The sequence below is a fragment of the Coturnix japonica genome, chromosome 1 (genome assembly GCF_001577835.2).
Source record: "Coturnix japonica isolate 7356 chromosome 1, Coturnix japonica 2.1, whole genome shotgun sequence".
NCBI classification, from domain to species: Eukaryota; Metazoa; Chordata; class Aves; order Galliformes; family Phasianidae; genus Coturnix; species Coturnix japonica.
Genome location: NC_029516.1, coordinates 98,077,877 through 98,103,845, shown reverse-complemented (window position 1 = coordinate 98,103,845; position 25,969 = coordinate 98,077,877). Strand labels below are relative to the sequence as shown.

General features: G+C 39.8%; 1 protein-coding gene across 1 annotated transcript in view; it reads right to left on the bottom strand.

Moving 5' to 3' along the window:
• The window catches only part of BACE2 (beta-secretase 2), a 51,519-nt gene that overhangs the window by 5,165 nt on the left and 20,385 nt on the right, over nucleotides 1–25,969 (bottom strand). The window contains 7 exon segments of the mRNA XM_015881943.2: nucleotides 2,693–2,861; nucleotides 4,040–4,189; nucleotides 7,261–7,362; nucleotides 11,383–11,517; nucleotides 12,738–12,866; nucleotides 14,462–14,678; nucleotides 21,857–21,945. Of these exon segments, the coding sequence (XP_015737429.1) occupies nucleotides 2,693–2,861; nucleotides 4,040–4,189; nucleotides 7,261–7,362; nucleotides 11,383–11,517; nucleotides 12,738–12,866; nucleotides 14,462–14,678; nucleotides 21,857–21,945 (991 nt within the window).

Sequence of the window (25,969 nt, the reverse complement as noted above, 5' to 3'; positions counted from 1 at the left end):
GTTAGCCATTCTCTCAAGTTTAGTGAATGAAACAGTGAGGAGAGTGCATTCTGTCTCATCACAGCTTAGTGATTGTGTAGATGTCATTTATGATTATGGTGCTTGGTGCATTTCTGCCCTTAAAACATCCAAGGCTTGCTGCTATGATTTTCTCACTTATTACAAAATAACAAGAGGTGTAATTCTACTCAATGTTGAAGTACCATTAGATTGCATCACTAATACTATCTAAGTGATTCAAACATTCGGTCTCAAGATGGAACTTGATCCAAACCTTTTCCTGGTCATTCTGCAGATACTGCTTATCTCTGAAGTTAACAACAGATATCTTGAAACAATTTGAAACTAGTAACAGGCAGAATAAGCCTTAAAGGAAAAAGGATATCTCTTTTCCTGCCACAATGTATTAGCTTGCTGCTTTCTGACTAAGATCTCCTCACTCTTCAGTTCTTGGTAAATCCTGGAGAATGAAAACAGGGCAAGGAGGACTGTGGGATAAATCATTTCTCATCGCCAGCCATTCTAGCCAACAAAAACATGGAACTTAGTTAAGGTCTTTAGCCTTAGTTTTTGTTCCCACTGTTTTTTTTTTTTTAATTCAGCATATATCTGTTCAATATCTTACAAAAGCACGGGTTTAAATTTAGTGTTAACGTACTACTGTAAACAAGAAAGCACAGATCATTATAAAGAAGCACAGCAACACTGAACGGTCTCCTCTATGTTTCTACTTCTGAGGGTTTATGCCGTCAGTAATTCAATTTAATTTATGCCACGAACAGACTAAAAAGCTCCAAATAAATTACATTAATATAGTTGCTATGGAGGACGTGGCTGGCCTCCACAGGAAGCCAGTTAGGCAGCTTAATCTCTCACACTGCACTGACTGCTAAGCACTCATAGTTGTGGTTTTCTGATGAAAGTAGTGTTAAATATGGAAGCCACAAGCTGTGAAGAAGTGAATTCAGAATAGCTGGCACATCCAGCAAAATGTCATCTGCCCCCCATGATTAAAGTCTAACAAATCAGTATATCTTGTCTCAGTCAGTGGTTTGCACCTTCTGATTCCTCAAGAAGCATCAGGTTCCCATGATGCTAGGTTAGACATACGCATGAAACATGGACAAAGAAACAAGAATTAAATGCATTCTAACACCAGCTGGGGATCATCGTGTGTCCAAGCTCATGTAGATTCGGATTTCATTTCTAGTCAGAAAGCTCAGCTCTTCTACTCTAGAGAGGTTTGCTGAATTAAGTACAACGGACAAACTCCATGCTTCTGTGTAGCAATATTAATGTGAAAGTGTTACTATGGTTCCCAGATTCTTTTCTCTACACAGACACGCTGTGAAAGCAATTCTTATGATCACCAGCTGGCTCGCCCTGCCAACCTGATGCTGGTCACAATGTTGAGTCAAAGTGCCCCTTCCATTAATGGTTGCAGCATGGCAGGGACTGAGGCACTTCTAGCCTTCGTAAATTGCAGTTGGGAAGAAAACGGAGGAATGACAGTCAGAAAAACCTGCCCAGCAATATTTGTGCAGTTACGCTCTCCTTCCAAATGCATTCAAAACTTATCTTTCATCACTGTAGGGTATCTCATAGAGTTCTTCACTAAGTAGCCTGCATCAAACATCCAGATTTTTTTTCTTTGCTAGCTCAAAGGCAACAATTTTGAGCCCACTAACAATATAGAGATTAAAATAAATAAATAATTGTATAAAGCTTTTAGAATGCCCTGAATCTATGACTCAGCTAGTCTCTTTTTTCCCTCAATTTCCTGATTGCACTAAGCACTCAAATACTTACTGCCCTTACATCTCTAACATAAATAATGGGGATTAAAGTGGCAGTGCCAGTCAATACTCCTTTTCTCATGCATATCCCAGATGCTACGCTTTTCAAGGCACATATCACTTGTATTTGGGACAGACACTTGCATATGTGTACACAGCCTTTTCTTCTTGTCCCACTTCTATGTTCAAGTGGTGCCAAAGCAATGTCTCATCAGCAAAGGGAAGAAACACCAAAATTACTTTTAGCTACTTTTGGGAAGGTAAGATTAAAAAAACAAATAAATAACACAAAACAACAAGAAAGTTAAGCAGCACTGTGAAATCTGCCGAAAATGATCAACTCTTTTCTTCACATTTACTCAGCAGCTTAATGGTTTTCTACTTACACTGAGCAAACAATGTGTTTAGAACCAGCACAAACATCGCAAGTCTTAATTTGAGTGCCATTTTCATCTTTGCTCTGAGTATTTCTGAAAGGCTGTAAAGGCACAATTTGTATTTAGAGAAATACATGAGTAAGGTACTTGACTGCCCAGTCAAGTTAAGAATCAATTTATCTGCAAATTGAAACAGGACTGCACAAATGAAGCCGCATTAAAAACAGGGACCGATCTATGTTGGGGAAGCTGCACACACTGATCGGTGTCTCAGTAAGAAGATCCTCTCTCAGCAGGAAGAATGCAGCTAAGATATGCAAAATCGATGCTGATTTACTTCATACCAAAAGACCTTCTTTTTTACTCTCCCTGAAATCTGAATACTTTGGGATTGCTAAGATGTTTTTTACTGCTAACCACACTTTCATACCTTTCCTCACTATGTAAAGCACAAAGGTCTTTTCTGAGAGTAGCAAGTGTTTCCTCACTCACTAGTCCTGCACAAAATACTGTTCTCACCTGCACATGGACTCACTGCGAAGCCCACTCTCCTCTGAGCTCTGTCAAAGATTACATAGAAGCCTTCCATGACCGTAGCACCGATAACCAAGGCATTGGTGGAGGAAGAGATCCCAAATCGGTAGCACTGCAAGTTCTCTCCGATTCCAAGGATGGGTTGAATGTAAAGCTATTAAAGTAAGAACAACAAAAAGAAAGAAAGCCAGAGTGTAAGAAGCAACACCACAGAGTACTTACAAGACTTTTTTCAGGTTTTCAAAATCAAACACTCAAATTCCACTGGAGATCAAAAGTGAACAGCAGCAAACAGACTTCTGTACATTTAAACCTGATCAAAGCTTACATGCACGTAAAAGCTCTTCGGAGCCTAAGTTTAAAATTTAAACACAGTCATTCACTATGTGCAGAGAACCTGCAAGTTCACAAAGGCCACTTTTTACTATATGTTCAACAAGGGGAGGATATGTAAGAAAGAATTTGGAACATGAATTCAAATTGTAGAAGGAAAATATTATTTAAAACAAAAATATCAGGATAAAATCCATCCAGAGATCATTCAGTGTTAGCTTAAGGTTCTAGGTTCAGAAATTCAAGCCACATTTTACCTCTTTTCTCCTGGGGGAAGATGAAAGATTGACATACTACATGATCAATAAAGAAAAAGCTTATCGTGAGGCTTCACTATATTTCCAGTTAAAATGTACTTAAAAATTCATTCTCTTCTACGCTCCTGACCATTCCCTGAAGTAAAAGATTATATTAGTAATGTTAGAAGATACTGGCCTATATTGCAATCTGTACTGGGGTAAAAAAAGCCAGAGAGCAGAAATAAAAGTGGCACAGCATTATATTCTAAAAGCTAGGATGGAATATGAATAAAAGATAAACCAACCAAGTTATATGAACTGGTGAAGAGATCACACAGGCTCCTCGCCAAGACTATCATTTTCAGGAGAAGTGCTCCAATTCAGAATGCCATGAAAAACAAATCAATTTCCTTCTCCCAAAATTAGAAGATCAAAATGAATAGGAACACTCCATATCGATATCTAGTATGGCTAATGCTCAAGAAAACAAAACAAAACTTGTTTATTTTTCCTAAATCATTTCCAACGACATGGGCCGCATTCTGAGGGAAACTTTCATATTTGGCTCTGGCAGTTGGAGTTTCTTCTAATACACAAGTTTCTTTGTTACTTTTCCTGCTTAAAAACTGAAAAGAAAATTCCCTTGCATGTAATAAGGCAATTCTATACTACCATTAGAAATAGCTCCCATTTTTAAAGAGCACATGCCTTATAATACTAAAAATAAAAGCAACGTTGAATAAACAAAGAAAACCAAGACCTGTGGTAGGATAGAGATCCGAAATGACCTGCTAGAGTTTTCATCCCTCATGTAAATAGAGAGTTTGGGAAATAAGGACCAGGGTCTTTCAGTTTTATCCCAGCATGCAAGTTGTGAACCAGACCAGAAGCCAGAAGAGAATTCTTGTATCTATGGAAAAAGAAGAGTGATACACACAGATTACATACATTGTGGTAGATTTTGATAGGTCTGACCAAATGCTAACTATTAAAATAAATACATAGTTTCTAAGAACACAAAGCACATATAAGCCACATGAATATCTAATAGAATTGCTTCACTTTCTCACACACATAGTTTTTTACTCAGCTTTGGGGTTTTGAAGCCAAAGGGTATGCCAAAATCTCCTAGCATCCAAGAGACTCCAGGTCTGGTCAATGAAAAGAAACACATCTCCCTCTCATGCCACTCTGCCACTCACTACCAGAAGGACTTGATGTGCTTTTGAAATAAAAGTTGATTAGCAGTGTTTCTTAATATAGCCATGACACCAACTAAGTGAAAATTAAACCCTTACAGAGCTTCTTCACCTAAGATAACAATCTTGCCTGAAGTTCTTGCTCCCTGAAGCACACAAATTTGATGTGCTGCCAGATCAGAGTAAATCATTATTTGCATGCAGTGCTTTGTGTTGGCTCTGACTCCCCAATGAAGCAGCACACAAGCCCATATCTTATTACACTGTTGTACAGCCAAATTCTCTCATACAGGTTCAAAAGATGGAATCCAGCCTCTCTACCCCACTCATTTATAATTATCTGTGAAATTGATTATTTTGCAAATATCAGCTCATGCATTATTTAGATGGCATTTTACAGGTGACAAGTATTCACACCCACCCACCTACTTGCCAATGAAATAATTAAGGCTGTGTTAGAGACAATATATTTCCAAGTGCTCATTTCTGTTCTTGGACTGGCAAACATTCATACAAACACAGCACCAGACTTACAGATACAGATGGGTTTTACACTTTACTCTCAAATGCATGCTGAAGTAAATCTCTTGGTATGGAACAGAAATGCTTGACCACTCACAGCAGTCCCAAATCAGACCTGCTGAAAACATAGCACTCTCCATTTTCTATTGCAAAACAGAGCTTGTTATCTGAGAAGCACTCCAAGGCAGCACCCAGACTGGACAGGCAAAATCCATCAAGTGCTCTACTATAAGTGCCTACTTTGATTTTCTAGTGAGGCTGCTTATTATATTGTATTTCCTTTGCCTTACTTCTGTATGTTGAACAAATGCATTGGGAAGCATTTGGCTTTATGATATCTAAAAGGTTATTAAAAGAAAGATTCTAGGTTTATTTGAGCTTTCCCTTCTCCATCTTCATGAGGTACAGTAGCTGTGCCTTTCCCCCAACTCATCTCTGCTCATCTGCTATACCCACCACTCTTCAGACCTCCCAACATCAAACCACATCTATAACTGCCCCCTAAAAGACTTCAGACCAAATAGGGGCATTTTAAAAGAAAAATCCATGCCATTAAAGAGCATAAAGCTACAGACTTGATTTTTTTATATTATTGTTATTTTTTAATGGAGTTGAATAAAGGAATGGTACACATGCCAATATACCTGAGGGGGCAATAACATCTTGCTGGGAAGCCAGTAACAAGCAGCCAGAAGCAGGAACTTGTTAACCTGCTGCACCAGTGGTCAGAGGTATCTGACTACAGCAGATGGTTTTATGTTTCTGTAATACAAAGCTTGCAAGAAGCACAGAGCACAAAGTGAAGTTGTCACGCCATTGGTACAAATGTACCCATTTTGATAAAATAATTCTGACAACTCTAGAAACCAATCCTTGCACCTTGTTAACTACTTTCTCATTTAGTAGACTATCTCCTAAAAGCACGATAAAGGGATAAAGAGATACAACAATAAGGCCCTTGAAACTAAAAAATAGCCCTGGAAGAGAAGAGTTTGTTTATGCATTTTTAATAGGAAGAACAAAAATCATTAGGCAAAGTGAGAGAGTGGTTCCCCTCTAATATCTTATTGATCTGGCTTCTTACTTGGCATGTGGAAAGCCCTTGTTTGAACGCCCTTACTCACATCAGGGAAGAGCACAGAGTGCTGTGACCCACTCCCTAGGAGGATGCCATGCCTACATTACACGAGCTCTAGGGTACGCTTCTTTCAATTCCCTCCCCCCTCATCAGCTACAGTTGTTGCAGTCAATATTTAAGCACTTTACAAAGAGCAGAACTTTTAAACCAGGGAAACTGAGCTCTGTAAGATAATCTGCATATTTATTTCACATACCAGACAACTACAGGCGGTGAATAAACTCTTCATGCCAAATCTCCGCTTTCAGTCAGGAAAAGGGTATCAGTCTTGAACTGACAGCATACAGTTAAGTACGTTGCCTGTCGGACATCCAGCCAATAGCTCACTTACTGTGTTTCCTGTGATTTGCACTTCCTACCACTGTCTCTTCCTGAAGCCATGACAAAAATACTAAATTTGTTCACATCAAAATATCTGGAATTTATTCCTTTGCTTTAACCTCCTCAGTGTTGTTCACTGTATTCAGCCAAAACTCATGAATAGCTTTTGTTCACTACAAAATGCTGTTTCAGTTACTCTACACTCAGATAAATGCACCGTGCTCCTGCCCTACTTCTAAAGCCTACTCTATTTCTAAAGAATGACACTTGAAAACTTCATTAAATAATGACATTCAAAAGCATCTTTTTTTGATTTGAATTATCCTGATGAATTGCATCCATTCTACGCAACAATCAAGCTTATATTTGGAAAGTAACTGCTTGTAGTAGCAGGCTCTTCTACCTTACCCTCTGTTTGGAATGAAAGGACTGATTTTTGGACTCTTAATACCTTGAATAGAAAAGTATTGAATTAAGTTCATGTATCTGAATTGCTTAGAGCAAAATACTCAGTCTCCACAGTATTTCTGGTGCATTTTTATATACGCACCTTCTGTCTGGATTTAGACCTCATTTTTCCCACCTTACTTCCTGTTCTCTTGTCTTCCTTTCCCTTTTCTGCTTCCATCGAATTCATCCATAAGTTCTTAACAGAAGTACATCAAGAAAGATTCTGCTCCCCTCAAGTCAACGGCTCTATGACTTACAAGGCAGGCAGAGAAGATGACACTCTTTTCAAAAATCAAGTGATTATTTAACAAGAATTTGACATTTAAAGCAAAATAAATGGCATTAGCTTACCAGGGATGTGCGAGCTATCGCTTGTACAACAGCGCTGAAGACTTTCTGGGGCAGACGGAGGAGGGTGGTCCCACTGTCTACTATTGCTTTATCAGCATTATACTAGAAAGGAGGAAAAAGGAGAGAAATTACTCACTTTAGTTAATGTAATGCAGATTAAACTGTTTCACAGCAATGACAGGGTTGTTCTTTTTTGACAGCTGACTTCATCAACCTGTATGTCATACTTTTCAGCAGTCACAGAATCATAGAACTAAAGTGCCTTCATGGTTAGCACTGACACAGGGTAAGCACACCAAAACAGCGTGCATGTGTGTCTAAGCCATGCACTGAGGTTTCTGCAGTAATGCAAAGTACTCACTCTAGTTTAAATGTCACACAGCAGCTTGTTTTTAGTGACTGCTGTTCCTCACTTGAAAATGATCAGAGGACAAGAGTCCTCTTTACATGGCATGATTGGTACCGACTCGAGTATGGAAGCCAATTGCACACCTTTCTTTCTAATCTTAGGAAAACCACGAGAACACATACAAAAGCAACTGCAAAGAAATCTGAAAATTTCAATCTTGCCTCTTCAAAATCTGTGGACCCTTTAAAAACTATGATTGATTGCAAAAAGGAAGGCATGAAACAGCAGCAGTCATTGGCATTAATTACTTCCCAGCTTATGGAAAGTACCAGCTAATTCAGCAGGATCAATATAACCAAATTAAGGCATTTAGAAACCCATTTTGGCATATCTGTGACACTAACATGCAATGGCCAGCAACCCTGAGAGCTACCCTTGGAAATAAGTTGGTGGGAGGCACAACCAAGAGAGCCAACCACTAGCATAAAACCACACAGAATTCCTTTCTTATGGATTTCTATGCGGTGTACAGTGTACACTCAGCACGCAGTAACTTCTTGCCTTATCAGTCTTGCTGGTTAATATTTAACAGAGCACCAGTGGCTGCTCCCTGCCTTCTCAGCCCTGTTCTGCCAGCAGCTGCAGCACAATACTGGACAGACTCTGAGCACTCAAGTGAGAGGGACAGCTTTTTCCTATCAAGGAAAGGAGTAGTCCCTAGTGGCTGTTACAAAAGAAGTTCCACTTCCTAGAAAACAATTAGGAGATGAGAGGGCACACAGTTCATCAACACATATGACAAATTATGTGTTCTCGGCAAACCCATAATTAGTTAACCTTCTATAATTCTAGCCTTCATTTACTACTCTTCTCTTAAAGTTTTGCTGGGAGATATCTTTAAATCCAGAAAAACATTATGCTTTTTGTAGTACTGACTGACATACTATGCTGATACATCCAAGGTGAAAGCAAATCATGGCTCAGAAGAGTGACAATAACAGGAAACTTTCATAACACTACTAGATTTTAAAGTGAGTTGTTTTTTTGGAAGCAGCACATGTTAAACAGTCGGTACAAGGCCTCCATTTCAAAACATGTTGACTGTTCTTTAAGGCTGGAAGGAAAAGCAAACACAAACATTTTTGTCAGAGGCTCAGCAGTTCTGCATTCCTAACAATATAATAGGGAGGCATTTAAACAGACCTCATTCTGCTTATTAAGTTGAAGATGGTATGATTCATTTAAAATACTTTCTACAGAAATATGACTTCTGTATTTTGTATGGCAATATGTTTATGCTCATGTAATCTTTTATTGTTAATTTCATTTAATTTGTATGAACTATAAAAACTTCAGAATTATCCCATTCTACTGATTTCCAGTTAAGAGGACAAGTGACAGGCAATACAGGGTGGCTAATGAAAACGGGGCATGAATATCATAGAACTAAAATCAAAACATGAGTAGCAACAACCAACAGCAAGAACCAAATCAAACACACACATACTCATATCCTCTAGAAAAACATAAAACAGCTTTGGAACAAAAAAACCAACACAGTCTTATTAGACTGATTCAGAGACAGCAGAAAATTACTCCTAATAAGAACAGAAAGCACGGGGAATAATAATTAGCAAGGCTGAAGTGAACAAAATTTGGTTTTTGTTTCTTTGACCATGAGACTCTTTGAGAATCAGCATCTGTTTAGGACAGACAAGACACACCCTCGTGGGGCAAACACATTTTTGCCAGGCTGACCTTGTAAAGAGGGCTTTAAATTAGGAAGGAGCAGGACAGAGAGAAAGCAACCAGAAGTCCAGTAAAGGAGTGATACATAGGGCTGCTGAACAAATGGCACTGAGTGATATGATAGGGATGGATCACAAAATCAACAATATGCGTCTTGAGAGGGGTCGCCTCCAGCACTTGCAGGCAAAATAAGGAAATGCCAACAAGGCAACTGTACGGAGAAATTATCAAAAACATTTTCTAGGGACCCAAAATGTTCGAGTTCCCCTCTTAAGTGCCTTAAGTATACCAACATATAAAATATGGGGAGTAAAAAAGATGAGTTGGAGACATGCTTATCCTTGCAGGGCTATGGTCTTATTGGCATCAGGGGATATGGTGGGATGGCTCCCAGGACTGCAGTATTGTAAAGGAAGGATGTAGGCTCTTGAGGAAGGACAGGTGGGGGAGATGAGGAAGGAGTGCTGCCCTTGAAGTCAGTGGCCAGTAAGAGTGCATTAAACTTGACCTAGGGGATGGATGAGGAGCTGACAGAGAGCTGATGGGTCAGGATTAAAGGGAGGGAAAGCAAGGTGACATTGTAGTGAGGGTCTGCTACAGGCCATCTGAACAGGAAGAATAAGTGGACGAGGCTCTCTATGGCTGAACAGGAGCAGCCTCTCATTCACAAGCCCTTGTTCTGAGAGTGGACTTCTTTCACCCCAGTATCTGCTGGAGTGACAGCACAGCAGGGCATAAACAATCTAGGAGGTTCCTGGACTGCACTGGTGATAACTTCCTTCCCCAAGTGATAGAGGAGCTATTTGAGAGAGGTTCTCTGATAGACCTTGTTCTCACCAACAAGGAAGGACTGGCAGGGAATGTGAAGTTCGAGGGCAGTCTTGGCTGCCACGACCATGAAATGATGGAGTTCACTGTCCTTAGGGCTGTGGGTAGGGCACCCAGCAAACTCACAAAACTGGACCTCAGTAGAGAAGATTCTAGCCTCATCAGGGATCTGCTCAGTAGAATACCATAGGATAATGCAATGAAGGTAAGATGGGCAATAGACACAAACTGGAATACAAAAAGTTCAGTCTGAGCACATGGTGGAGCAAATGAACATGTTGCCTAGAGAGCTGCGGACTCTCCTCCCTTGAAGATTTCCCCTCACAGAGCTGGACAATGCTCTCAGAAGTATGGCTTAATTTTTAGATGGTTCTGTGAGTTAGACAGGAGTTGGACTCAATGGTCCTTGTGAGTCCCTCCCAACTCAGAGGGATCCATGATTCTATGGTCTTCAAAAGCCATCTTAACACCTGCTCTAGGTGGCCCTGCTTGAGCAGGAGGTTGGAGCAGATGACCTCCAGGAACCCTTTTCAACCTTAACCATTATGTGATTTCATGAAGTGAACCCCAAAAACAAAAAGGAAGCATGAGACTGGATGCTTTGGAAAGTTTCCACAGGAAATACCTGCCAACTGCCATCATGAATTATTTGCTTAGATATCTCCACGTTCTCACTGCAGAATATTCACTTTTCTCTATTTGGTCAGAACTTTTTTAAAACTGTTTTTTAGAACTGTTTTAAAACTTATTTGGTTTGATTTCACAGAATATTATAGAAAGTCTGTAGCTATTTAAAGAAAATTGTCTTTTTAAATTAATCCACTGTCTTCAGTTTTTAGGTATCTTCAGTACATCTGAAACTAGTTAAGGGGCTGAGCCCTTCCAAACCACAACAGCTTTATTTTCAGTGAACTGCTGACAAAATAATTATAGCTTAGTCCTTTATTTACTGCAAGTACTATCAACAACTCTGAACTCCTCTTTGAAGCAATTTTATCATGTACATGTCAAATATATATTTCAGCATGTACATACATCTCACATGGTTTGCTCATTTCCTTTCAAAGTTACTATAAAGCCTTAATTCTAAGAGGAGACTAAAATACACTTCTGCTTGCAAGGACAAAAATGATCAGTTAGATCCTTTTCTTAAACAAACACGTTTTCTATAGACTGAAACAAATTACTGCAAATACCTCTCTGCAATCCAGTTCAAGATTCTGTCCTCCAACCTCCAGCTTGAGAATTTCAACCTGATAATACCACTCCTCTTTGATAGGTGTGTACCATATGTTACCCTTGTAGAGACTTGGTTCAATGCCACCTAGAACCTGAGTGAAAAGAGAAAGAAATTCACGTGCTTTAGAATGACAGGTGTTTACTTTTGGGGTAAGTACAGGAAAAAGGGGAACACTTCACTGTGATACAGAGGGCATCAAGATTTTAATTTAGCATAGTTCCCAGTCATTTTGCTAACAAATTCTTTACCAATAATAAAGCAATTTGAAACATTTAGAAATTAAGCAGATGCTGCTTCAGTGCACAAAAATAAATCCTATAATGGGACAAATTATCAGCACCTTCTACAAATTCACTCTAATTTTCTTATGAAAGCTCTACATTTCAGATCAAAGCCATACCTTCAGTGGTTTAATCTAGGCAATATACAAACCTAGGGTTGAATAGTAAACCTGCACATCATAAATTCACTTTATCAGATCAAAATACCCTTAATACTGCCTAACAACAATTCATTCACATAAGAAAGGGAATATGATCATCATGTAATTGCTACCATTATTAGCTTCTGTCAAGACTTACTTTGAAGCTTCTGACAGCGTACTAGACCATCAGACTTTGAACTCTACTAACATAAATAAGCTCTCGGGCTTCATCTATCTCAAAGATGTTAACATTTACAGCAGTATGTGAATTTACAGCAGATTATTTAAAATTAACTCCTGCGCTGATATGCTTATTTCCGCATAACTCAGGAAGAGTTATTCCAAATCATTATCTCAAATAAACAGTATCCAGTACTTTGAACCACTAAAATGGATGCAAAAAACTTCCCTGATTAACAACAAGGGGAACATCCAGTTCTGATTTTATCCTTTGCTGTGTTGTCTACCAAAAAGACAAAGAGTCTTGATTCCTCTCCCCCTTTTCACAGCATATAAAGAAGTACTTTCACATTCATGAGTTTCAACAAGCTTAAAAGCTGAACAGAGGACCACTTAGCTTGAGAAAGGTAGCACAATCTGCCCTGTGGAAATACAGTTGGTAAAGAGCAACCACCGAATTTATTTTGTTCTTTATTAAAAATTAAAACTTCAAATGCAAAAGTTTATTCAAACTCAAGAGATTAAAAAAAAATAGAGAATGAAAATAAGGAGGTGCTCGAGTTTTGCCTAAGTGCTTAACTTCACCTTAAAAAATTATAAAACATTTTGTACATTTAACCACTAAATTTGGTAGCAGGATAATCACAGAAAAAAGGGAGAGAGTTTAACAAAGATTCATCTTCCCTCTCAGACTGACAGATACCCACAAGACTACCTCCGTTGGTACCACTTCCAGAAACAGGCAGTCCAGCACCACACATCTGCAAGGAGAAAATGTTGGGGATCTTTGCCTGCCTCACAAGAGAATCAAAGAACGTCTCCACCGAACTTGAAGGCTTGAGGGTGTAAAAAAACAAAAAGAATTGCAGAAGTATCAATTAGAATGTTTCCTTAAAGTAATGAGCAAGTCATGTAAAAAAGACTACTTTTCACAAGTAAACTGAGTTTCTGACGACCAAGTGATGAAAATACTAGATAATATAAGTCATCAAAAAAACAAACAAACTCAAACCAGCACCTGTCATTAGTCTTTTTCTTTTGTTTTCTAAAAGAAGTTTTAATCTTGACCGCTGTCAAAGAAATCTCTAAAGCATGAGAGTATTTTCCAACTGCAGTTTTGGAACTCAAATACTTATTTCAGTTTCAGGTAGAAGCTCTCATCAATGCTTTCTATTTGGAAAAGAATTTCAGTTATTAGAATGTTCAAACATGACTTTCCCTTCCCACCTCCTACAGTTAAAGGACAGATTTTAAAGTGTGGAACTGCAGTTTTTAAACATAATTTAATTCTAATGAACTTTGAATTTAATGGCTTTATTTCCTCTTCTTTCTTCTAAGGAACTTTATATTCAAGTTCAACTGATTGTTGGCTAGCTAGTTCTTTGCTTCTCTGTATGCCATACTTGCCTTTGCAGTTACTGAAGTACTATAATTTCAGTGTAATTCAAATTTCTGTGCAGTTACATCTGATGACAGGCAGGTCCACTGATTAGCTTGCGAGGTGCCAACTGCTCTTACTACACAAAGCAGCCTCAGAAGCCAACGACACTGAAGTCTTCAGAAAAGGGGAAAAATAAATATCCTGAACACGCTATTTGCCCAAAAGCAGAGTCTGAGAAGCAGCTCCTCTTTGTCTGTCTGTTGACAATGTATGACAGCAGCTGAGGTAAAGTCAATAGAATGATCACACAGCTCTTGAATAAAGCATTTTAATTCCAGAGTTGGCAGACAGTACTGAATCATCCGTTCAAAATGGATACATCTCAGTTTATGAATTTCTCAGACTGTTCTGTGTAGGTTGAAAGCTATGACTATGCAGTGCAACAATCACAATTCCAGTTTTAGATTACAAGCTTATACATTTCAGCTTTTAATTTAAACTTCTATCTGAATTTCTTACCTCATAAGAACAAGATGCATTTGATTATTATGTTCATGAAAACACGGTAGCTAACATTTGTACTGAAACTACCCATATATACCTTCTATATCAACTTTTACTTGATGAACGGGGAATGTCTTAGAATGGACTGCCAAGAGCTTTTACAAAAGATTCAACAGCCTGCTGACAAATCTTGAAGACGATTATCAGAATGATAATAATTGCTTTCTGTACACACACCAGAAGCCATATAACTTTTATTCTCATCCTCTGGTATTAAAAGCACTGTGAAAATTTATTTATTCCAAATGCATTAAAATCAGAGCCTTCATCACCAGAAAAGCCTAAATCGACATGTGGAACTTGGATACCATCACAACCCAATTTATTCTTTCCGGATTTTAACAAATCTGAAGGATAGTTAGGAAAGAGTCATTGGAAGGGAAGAATCTCATGCTGACAGATCATCATCTGCCTTCTTTATTCTAATCTTTAGATTGCTATTTATTATCATTGCGAAAGATAAAAGCCGGGGAAAAGATGACTTACCTTAGCTAAGGTGTCGTAAGCAAGACCGAGAATTCCATGCCATTTAACCCCTGGTAAGAAGAAATTCTCCGACTCAAGAATGGTAGCGATGTTGATGGTGTAGCTGCCATCAATCCCCTTTGGGATAGTAATGACATCTGTACCCAGCACTCCAGTCCAGCTTCCTTGACTATACTTAACTGTGACTTCAATCCCTTGTGATTTGTATGTACTTGACCTTTAAAAGGAAAAGATACAGTTATGTGTGAGCTGCTTATTTACAATCCAAGACACCATAACACTGCCCAACCTTAGTTTTCCACAGAGAGGAAAAAGAAAGTAAAATCTGTAAAGTCAATCACATATATGCACAGAAGAAGGGAAATGGACTTTAAAGGAAGTAACAGTCGATTATAATAATAATAATTACAAAGATACCCTTGAGTCCCTCTTTTATCCCAAAGCCTTAAATGACTCTATTTTTTTTTAAAACTTAATCAAAGGTTTTGTGCCATCTAGCGCAGTGTGTCTCTGAATCAGACTGGTCCAACAAAATAGTAGCAATAACTTTTAACTGGAGATGGAACATACTAAGTGGTAGTAAGAAATAAAAAGCTCGTGAATTCAACTCTAAAATTGAAATACCAAGATAACCGGATAGCGGTAGACTAATATCCCATTAATCGTATTAAAATTCCATTTTGGATAAATGAGAATATTGCTGTGAGTTAAGCAGTAAGACAAACATTAGGTCTGCAGTCTGGCCAATCCATAAAGAAGTTACTGGCTCTGGATATAACTAAGAAATGATTCACTAACTTAGAGAATGAAAGGGAGGATTTCCTTCTAGACCAGGATAACAAAAACAAAGGAGCAAAGAAAATAAATCCTGGTTAGAATACATAACAAAAACATTACAAAAACCATGAAATTTTTCATTTTAAAAACCTGTAGCATAAACATAACAATCACCCTCCATCTGCATCACAAATAAGAAGCAAAAGAACACCTAGATCCCTTACAATCTATTTTTGGTCCCATTCCTCAGCAGGCAGTTTCTCTTTCTAAAGAGACAAATGACCATGCTTGCTTCATCAGAGCAGACTTTCAGCTTGACAGCCTTTTTAAAAGTAAATCCAAAAAAAATTAGATCCATGTAACACAACAGAAAGTGGAGGTCATTTATCAAATGCGGACAGCTTTATCCACCCAGCCTTCATCTAACAGCTGCTCTGACAGAAGCTGCCATGAAGCCGTGAAGTCCTTGACTGCAGTGCAGGAGATGAGAGCTCGCTGACAAGGGCTGACTCGGAGAACTGCTTCTCCTGGCTCATGAGCTGCCACGGAAGTCTCCACAGCCACCCTTACCTGAGCCAGCCAGAAGTAAGATGGACGAATTTTGCCTGCCAAGGGGAACACCATTTAGATGGATACACAGATAACTCCCACCTTTTTGAGCACACACATCTTGATGGGCAGTTTCACCAAATGCCTGTGCAAGCGATCCTTTTCCAAGCTAATGGAGAAATAAGAGGCCAAGCTATACTCATAGAATCACAGAATGATAGAATGGCCTGGGTTGAAAAGGACCTCAAAAATCATCTAGTTTCAACCCCTCTGCAGTGGGCAGGGACACCAACCACCAGACCAGGCTGCCCAGAGCCACATCCAGCCTGGCTTTGAATGCCTCCAGGGATGGGGCATCCACGACCTGTCTGGGCAGCCTGTTCCAGTGCGTCACCACCCTCTGAGTGAAAAACTTCCTCCTAATAACTAACCTAAACCACCCCTGTCTTATTTTAAAACCACTCCCCCATCCTGAGTAGCTCTTGATATTCCCAACACCTGGCCCTTCAGGGAGCTTCAGGACCCAGTGGCTTGTAACATCCAAGACAGCAGAAATAAATGAGACAATAGGCTGCACTGGTTATATTTCAAAATGCACAAATTCCAGAGTTACTGGCACTTACTACCTGTATCTGGTCATTTCTACTGCTGCTTTAATGTTCTTTGTAATTCTGCTTTTCTGTGACATTTAGACAAAGAGACATCTCTGCTCAGTCAGGGTCTTCAGAGCACTACTGTGATACTGGCAGTACATTTTACAAATCAAAACAGAGTCTGAATAATTAGCAACATAAGAGAAAACTGCAGGAGAACATAGAAAAGGAAGGGAAAATACAGGGCTGATCATGTTGAAAAGCGTCTGGCTGTGCAACAGAAGAATCATCACCTGAAACTAGAGAGATAGGTGAGTACTGGAACAGTAACACAAAGCCAGTCAGCATGTACTGACCCTCCATAACCAGCAACAATAGCAGCACATATCTTTTCTTCCACGAGCACTAACAGCCTCATGGATTGAGCTCTGGGACAGGATACAAAAAGACTGGACTCATCACCCAGTACTGTTGCTGAATTTTTCTGCACAAAGGCAGGACAAGTCACTTGCTCACACTCTGTGCTTCCCCTCCTGTAGAAATATGTATGAGGATGTTCATCTCACTGGTAAAGCACACAAATGTCACACTAAAGAGGAAGCCTTATTAATTACTTCAAGGAGAAAAAATCCTAATGTGGGAGGGATCTGGCATCATCCTTGTGGCAGTAATTGTATTCTGTTCTGCAAAAACATTTCCTGCTACATCTTATTGACTGTAATCAGCCCATGCTTTTCCAACTCGCTGATCCGAAAGAAGAAAATGTCTTTAGAGGTCAAAACTAGAGAGCTGTTCTAATTCACGGGCAGAAAGTTTTAAAACAAATACACAGCACGTACAATTCCAAACAAGTCATTCTGGCTATGAAACAAATATAAGAAATCCAGCTTTTTCAGTGGGATGGAATCTCAGTTTGGAACTCAAGCAACAAGTTCGTTACCATACGTAGTTAATCCTCAGTACCAGCCTATAGCACTGAACAAAACATAGTCAAAACATTATTTCCCTGGTCATTCTACATTTAAAGGAAGCTCAACAGAGCAACAAAAAAACGACTATGCATAAAGCACTGTTTAATTTTGACCTCACCAAACATGCAGCTCCTTCATTTCATGCTCTCCCATTGCCACCCTGCATAACACAAGCCTTTAGGTTTTCCTGCTTGCCCTTTTCTTTATTTATTTTTGAAGAAGCAAATAATCTTTACAAACAGCAGTGGCAAAGAAGAGATGGAAAATGACGACCAAAAGATCTGAAGGGATGTTTTCATTCTCTCCAGTGATAGATGGCACAAGACAAGTGATTCAGAGTCAATGACTTTAAGACAAAGTGAAAAAGAATAATGAGCAACCAACCTAGTTGTCTACAGGATATTCCACAACATAAATTACTGATTTTTAACCAAGGAGCCCCATCAAATTTGAAGGGGTTCCAGAACAAGTTTCTAATTCACCCCAAACCATAAAATATGCAGTGTGCACAGCCAGACTTTACAATGTAAAGCAGAAGCTTACTTTTGCCAGCTGGTTTATAATTTATTGCATTATCTCAATTTTTCTCCCTATAATTTTCCTACCCCACCTAACTCTTGAGCAGTTTTCTCTTTAGATTGTGAGGCAGGGTACTTACACTGAAATAAAACGGGATACTAACGCTGAATTCTAACAGCCTGGGTATGTCATTCTTCTATGTGCTGTTACAGTACTAAGGCTGATTTAAGTCTGAAAACCACTTTACAGATTTGTTTAAAGTAGCTCTTTTATCATAAGTAGCATATTCAACAAAAAAACACTTATTATTTTGAATAGTGTAAGAAAAAAATGCTGTAACTGGTTGGGTTTTCTTTTCAGTTTATGAGGCCATTTCCCACAGTATTATATATCTTGGTGACTTATGAGGTATGAGAATCAATGGCAGACTCAGAACTTTTCAGAGCAGAATTCTGTAAGAGCCACTCAAAAACCCAAGTTACTAATGAATTCATGAGAATGGCTCTGCTGTTTTGTACGGAAAAACTGAGATAATTAAACAATGCAACTACATGACAAGAAAACATAATATGATTAAACAAATTGGTTACAAAATTGCTCAAGGAAGGTTGGCCTGAGCAACACACATGCCAAGTTCCTTAAGACTCTTGAAACAAAGACCACACCTTTCCTATGCTGCCTCCTCACTGTCTATCCAAAATCAATCAATCATGCATTTAATTTAATACTTTGATCGTTTGGGAAAAAAAAAAAATTAAACTATGATTTTGTCAATCAGGAAATTCATACCCATCATGATGTTCCCCCAACACAGTTCTAATAAATGGATACCTCTAACTCAGTCCCAGTAGTTTTATTAATACAACAAATTACTAACCCTTTTTTTCTCTTGCCTTCAATTTGCAGTTTGTGACTTTGATACGAAAGTACTTTATGATGAGAAAGGGAAAAACTACAGGAATAAGTACTAGATGAGAGACAATGTCATTATTTAATTTTGAAGTGTCCCACATAGAATGGAAGAAAAGTGCACATAAGCTATTTGTTTCACTTACACATGAGTAAAGGTCACTCTGGAGTCATTTTACAGACTTGGCTGACATAAAAGCAAGGCCCCTGCCTACCATTTATGCAAAATCATTGTCAACCAGGGAAGGTGACCTGATTGCCAGGAACAGGCTGTCATAAAGCCATTCTCAAAAAGAGATGAGCAATAAGCCTATAGGCCTGGTGGTTTCACTTCAGCTGAGGAAGAGTCAGAGAATCACTTGCTGAAATCCATTCCCAAGCACGCAAAGGACAAGAAGGTACAAAGGGACTCTGCAACATTGCAAGGAATTTCACAGGCACACCATGTCTGAATAACCTCACTGCCCTCTACACCAAGATGACCATCTACATAGATGGGGAGAGAGAAGGGCTGTAGCACTTCCTCGCTTTAGTCAGACTGTTGACACCACCTCCCACAGCATTCCCATTTGGAATCTGAGGATGTAGAGCAGGATGAACAGACCACTAGGTGGCTGAAGATGGGCTATGCCCCCAGGCCTAAAAGGATCAGTGATTAGTGGCTCAGTGTCAGGTTCATGACATGTTGAATGCAAAACATCAGTAGGGGAAAATTGCTTAACATCTTTGTGAAGAACCAATATGATGGACAGACTGTACTCCTAAGCAGATTTTCACAGGATACCTTAAAGAGCACAGCTGATGTGCTGAATGGCAGAGCTTGAATCCAGGGGAACTTAGAAAAACGGGAAGAGAAACCTCATGGCATTCAACAGGGAGAAGCACAAAGTTTTGCAGCTTAGGTGAAACAACTCCATGCACTGGGATAGGCTGAGAAGCCACAGAAAGGGACCTCGGATGATGGTAGACACCAGACTGAATAAGAGCCAGCAGTATACTTGCACTGTGCATATAGAGAACTACTACGGACTGCGTTTGGAGGGCCACAGTCAATATATCTAAGCAAGTTTAATATCCTTTTCTGGCCAGCGCTGATGAGACCACAACTGGAATATTGTAGCCAGCTGTATGAAGCCAGTTAAACACGGATGTGGAGAAACAACAGATGGATTGGAAGAGGGCTGCCAAATAGGTCAGGGATCTCAAGAAAGGACCTATGAGAAGTTAAGTGGACCTGGACTTGTTTTGCAAATGAAGACAAAAGGAGAATTCATAGCAGCTTACAACAACTTGAAAGATGGCTACAGAAATGACACAGACAACTTTCTTTGTCAGGGTTAAGATCCTTTTGTTAAGTTCAGTTTGGATATTAGGAAGCATTTCCTCTATAGGAGAAGATGGCACATGAGTGAAACACACTGCCCAGAGATCATGAATTTTCCACCCTCAGAGGCTTACAGGACTTGGCAAGAACCAGCCACGGCTGATCCATTCTAGTGACAGCCCTTGCCTCAGTGGGAAGATGTAACAAGTGACCTATCAAGTTTTCCTTCAATCAGTATTTAAATACCTTACTGATTACAATGGGGCCAAGATGTGCCCCAGCTGACATTTATGCCTTAACTACCTGAAAGGAAAGTAGCTTGATGTAGCTGGGTTCAAGCGTGCTAATGGCTGCACTTTATTCTGAGCATATTCCAGTTCTGCAGCAATCCAACCCAAACTAGGAACTGCTATTGCAATTACTCTCTGCTATTACTGAGTTTGAATCATTTGACAAAGTACCCTTAACTCTGCAGGGCCTAATTTTCAAGGTTTCATTATTAATTTCATATCAAAGTTCTCAAAACACAATGTTCACAGATAAGAGGCTGTAACCTTCAAGTGATTTCATAGCGTTCTCAACACACAGCCTCTGTTGTTGCTGTTTGCAATGGTGTGTGGTTCTTATGAGAGAGGCCTTGCCTGTCTAGACAAAGTGACACCACTAAAGAGAAAATGGGGGGAGGAATACTTCTCTGCTTTTGGTTTCTGACAATTTAGTTCTCTTGTAATTACAGCCACTACCTATGGAAGGGAATAGCTAGCAAGTAAAATTCTGCAGTAGCGCAGAAATAGCATTTAAACACAAATTCTGTACTTTTCAGACCTAGGTGAAGCATCTCTACCAACAGCTGAATATGTGACTAAGGTTATTCTACTAGGTTATTCTACTAGGTAAGATTATTCTACTAGGCAGCATGGAAATACTGGCTTTGCCTCCATCACTAGTGTATCTTATTGGAAAAAAACAACAAACCAGTACCCTATGGTAGAACACATGAAGAGGTAATGAAAATGTTGATGTTTTCCTGCCTTTCAGTCCTCTAAGTAATTTTATCTACATGGTTCAGCTAAAGATAGGCACTCTGATTTGTAGAAATTCACCTGGAATAAATGGAACTAGGGAAGGGCAAAAAGGAAAGATGAAAGGAAGGAGAATTATTCACACAAAGCTGTGCTTGGCTGTGACTAATGTCAGCTCTTGTTAAACAGCGAATCTTGTGTGTAACAGGCACTAAAATCCCCAAGTCATATCTTATTAAAAACCAAACTCAGCACAGGACCTGTCCCAAACAGTGACTGAGGACTTCGAGGACAACAAATTACTTTATGACTGAATAGTTTTGGTTGTAGATAAAATGTCAAGTAGTAGGTAAAGCTAGTGTTAATTAATTACTGTTTTTAAACAAAAAGAAAGTAATTTTAAACTTGTAGTTCCAAGACTGTTTGGACAAGAAACTGGCTGAAGTTGGTGTGAGTTTGCAAATAACGTTTACACTATAATTTTCCTTTTCCCCCAGCTCTAATCAGCACAGGGCCCAGATCTGTTTTCCTGTCATCAGTGGGAACATTTGTGGTGTCAAACCATGGACTCTGCATTGGGGACAGCCGATCTTCTGGTTCAGGACAAAAAACCCAGTCTGAATGGGACGTCAGTGAAGCCCCATGAACAACCTGATCATCCTCTTATGCATGGATGAGTCAGAATCTCAAAGACATCCTATCCCACCACAGTGTGCAGAACAGGTACTTACAGCTCTGTATTGAAGTAGGAGGTGACATCAGGATCAGGCACACCTGCTACAGCAAAATTACTGCTTCCAGTGTCAACCAGAATATTTAACTGCCGAAACAGAAGAAAGGAGAGGTGGTTTTCATATTCAACTAAACAAACAAAAAAATCATTAATGTTTTTTTTTTTTTTTTTTTTTTTTTCTAAACTACCTTTAGTTTAAAAATGAAGATGAAAGTTGCTTTGAAAAATAAATACAGAGTGTTAACCTTTGGGGAAGACACATTGCTGTGGCCCCTCCAGAACAGCTGATTATAATGCAATGCTTTAAAATAGTCATGGTCATGGAAGGGAGAACACCCACCAAGCCTGTATTTGCACAGCAAATGAATTTCTGACCACCTCAAACTTCTTTTTGGCCCAGTCCATGTGTGCCAGCAACCTGCCTTGTTCAGGGCGCATACTGCTTTGTGTCCCATCTAAAGCGCAGCTTGCTGTAGGAGCTGTTTCTAGGTAGAGGGCTGAGTGCCAGTCAGAGCAGAAATGAGCATAAACATGAAGCTTGGAAAGCATAAGAAGAAAGCATAACTCCCTCCAAGCGGTGGCACCCCACCACAGTCTTTATTGCCTGGTAGCAGAAGGCCAGATTTATAAGCACAGTGAAAAGCCTTGATTGGAAGGCGGCCTTAGTGTGGGCCACTTGTTCTGTTAATTGGGAGGATAATTTATGCCAAAAGTTGCCTAATGAAAACACAGAAAAAAATGAAATCCTCTCTTTTCCCCTTTGGCTCAGGTGCCCAGTCTGGTTCACCACAGGTGTGGGAAAATGCTTGTACTAGCATAAAGCAGAAGGTCACAGCTGTGAACGAGCTGAGATGCAGGATCACCTTGAAACTACAGCTTGGAGTGCCATTAAATGATAATTTAAGCCAGAAAGAGACTGTACCACTACCAGAACTGGTGGTCATGCTTTTGCCGGATCTTGGCTGTACGTTTCCCATGGCTTCTTGGCACAAGCATTAGTATCCGTGTGGCCGTGCTACAGATCAGATCAGTTTCCTCATCTACAGCTAGAAAGAAATTAGTCATCTGTCATCTCGGACAGCTACTTGACAGGAGATGGTAGGAGCAGATACTAGAAAATGGTGATTGTCTCCTTTGGTAACAGTGTGATCTCAGATTGGCCCCCAAATAATTGTGAAATTATGCTCTAGGCAACAGCAGACACCTGCCCCTATAACAATGATAAGGAATTAAGAATTTACCAGTAGGAGGGAGACATCAGGGCTGGTTTGCCCTTGGTTTGAATACAACCTGAACCCACCATTTCTTTAGCCCTCATCAGTACTTAAGACTCAAGACTGAGCACCAAAAGTAGATGTGGGAAGGGTAAGGGAGAAAGATACAGTAAATGAACTTAGTGTTGACAAAAGAGGTGGAGAAACAGGATCAAGTTCAGAAAGGAGCATAAAGGAGGATAAAGAACTTGGAGAAGATACACCAAATACTTCCTTAACAGATTTTACAATGAGCATAGAAAAAAAAAAGTGTGAGCTGATATTTAAAAACATCTTTAGTTTGCACAAGGAAAAGAAGGAAATAGCGGATTGCCCTTGTCTGACCTAGCTAATACAATATGGGACTGCAGAGATCTGAAGAGAACAAACACAGAATCAACAAGTAATGTGTGGGACTCTCTTTTGAACTACATGCACTTGTCATTGGCATTCCCAGTCCTAATCATGCAAAAATGTTAAGAATAAATATAAACAAAATTGCAACCTTAGTCAAGATATTTACCTACCTCACTGCATCTCAGATTTTAGACTAAGTGGAGACAATACATTAACATTTATGTTGCAATCACACACAAGCTAGACAGACTGTTAAAAACAAAAGGACATATTTAAGTTCACCTGGCTGTAGGAACTGAGGCTTTGAAAGAAAATGAGAACCTCTGAGGCATGACTGGCAGTAAAATCCACAGTTTACTTCATACATTGTTTTGCTGAGATTAAAATCTAACATTCTGTCAACCACGTATGAAAGTAAGAGTTATTCCTTTTTTTGTTTGTTTTTATTCCCCCTTTCCTCTCTGGGATAGAAATCATATTAAAAATAAATAACAAAGAGCAGCTACAATGGATGCATCTATCAGGACCAACAAAAGTTGCCTCAAAGGGGTGCTGCGGGGCTTAAATTAATTAGCATTACCAAGGCAGTCTGTGATGTTTGAGTAATGGGCACTGTATATCAGCTGCATAAATACACGTAGGTGTTGCCCTACCCTTGGTAATATGCATGACACTGTACATGGAGGAGGACTGGAAAAAAAAGCAACCTCAAACAAAAACTCAATCACAAACTATGACACATATGAAAGATATTTCTTCTCCCTCTCCTTCCCCTCTCCACCCCCCCCCCAGTTTGTATAAAATGTTAACATCACAGAATTCACAAATCACTGAGAAAATGGGCAAGTTTACTGCCCACAGGACAGAGCAAATCAACATTTCCAAAAGCAAACTGATACCCTCACAAGAAAAAAGGAAAGAAAAGAAAAAATGGAAAACACAAAGACAGCTAACCATGCAGGTCCCAGCCCACTCGGCTGTGGCCGAGCTCACACAACAAATCACTATTGAGTCTGACATTCCTGATCTGCATGTTTGTGCATAATGAGACGCGGGCGGCCAGGGCAGACATAGATTTATTGTGGTCCTCACAACGGCAGCAGTGATTAGTGGATCATTTTGGGGTGGGTATAACTGACTGAGTGTTCCTTCTCTTCCCACTGCCCTTTGGCTCTGAACTTTCTTTAGTGCCTCCCCATCTCATTAAGAGCTACTTTCATGTTGTCCCTGCCAGAGCCTGTGTTATTCTGTGCCAGTTCTCTGCCAGCGTAACAAGGCTGCTGGGCAGCTTCCAGACCAGCTCTGGTGAGTCACAGGGCAGCAGACAGAGTTCTCGAGGCCCAAGGCCTGCCCTGCTCCATCTCTAGAGGTCAGCTGGGCCCAGATTACAGCAGATGGAAGTGACAGCCGTCACATTTCACCATCTTGCTTGCCAATGAAGCCTGAACTCCACAGATCCTCAACTTGTCCCTCCACCTATCTGCAGCAGGGAAAAAAGGCACTGATGATGAGGGAGAGCTGCTGAGGGCCTCGTGGCAAAGCACCAGAGACCAAGAATGAAAGCTCTCTCCTTGGCTGGCAAAGCAAGTCCACAGGATTTACAGTAGCCACCTTGAAAGAATTATGTCCTGTCTCTTACAGCTGATTATTTAGCCATTGCCATGTTTTTTTTTCATAAACTGTTAGATGACAGCCAAGATCAAAGAGGTATGGCTGAATCATCAAATAATCCTAAGATTATTTATTAGAAGAGACCCACAAGGATCACTGAGTCCAGTTCTGGACTTCACACAATACCCAATGTCTGAGAGCACTGTCTAAACACTCCGTGAACTCTGGCACTGGGGGCCGTGCCCACAGCCCTGTGCATCCCGTTCCATGCCCACCTCCCTGTGGTGCAGCCCCCTTCCCTGACCCCCGGCTGCCCCTCCCCTGGCACAGCTCCATGCCGTTCCCTCAGGTCAAATGAGGCTACAAAGGAGAAAAGACCCAGATGCTGCTGAGTTATCACATGCCTGGCCTTAAAAACCATGTAATACTCTTTTCCTTATGCTTTCTGAAGCACAAAAGGAAAGCCTACCATTGTGGGGCTTTTTTTATTGTTTTCTTTTTCTTTTTCTTTTTTTTCTTTTTTTTTTTTTCCCATTTCCAAGTTCAGCTTCAGACCTATAAAGCAAACTTAAAAGCCTTTTTTTTTTGCCCCAAAGGTCACCTTAACTACAGCTGTCAGACATGAAATCTGTACTTCATATCATACCTGGATATTATTATTTTCTGAATGGTATGCTTCATACAGAAGCAAAACTACTATGATTACTAATAAGAGATTCACTGAGGTGCCTGGGTATAGACTGAGCAAGACAGGAACATCCACCTTTGCCATGAAAAACTTACAGCAGAAATCTGGCACCCTATCTACATGCCATAACGTTCTGCTTAAAAGAACACAAACAACTCAAAACCTGTTTACTGAAAGTCATGACCATTGAAATGCGTCAACA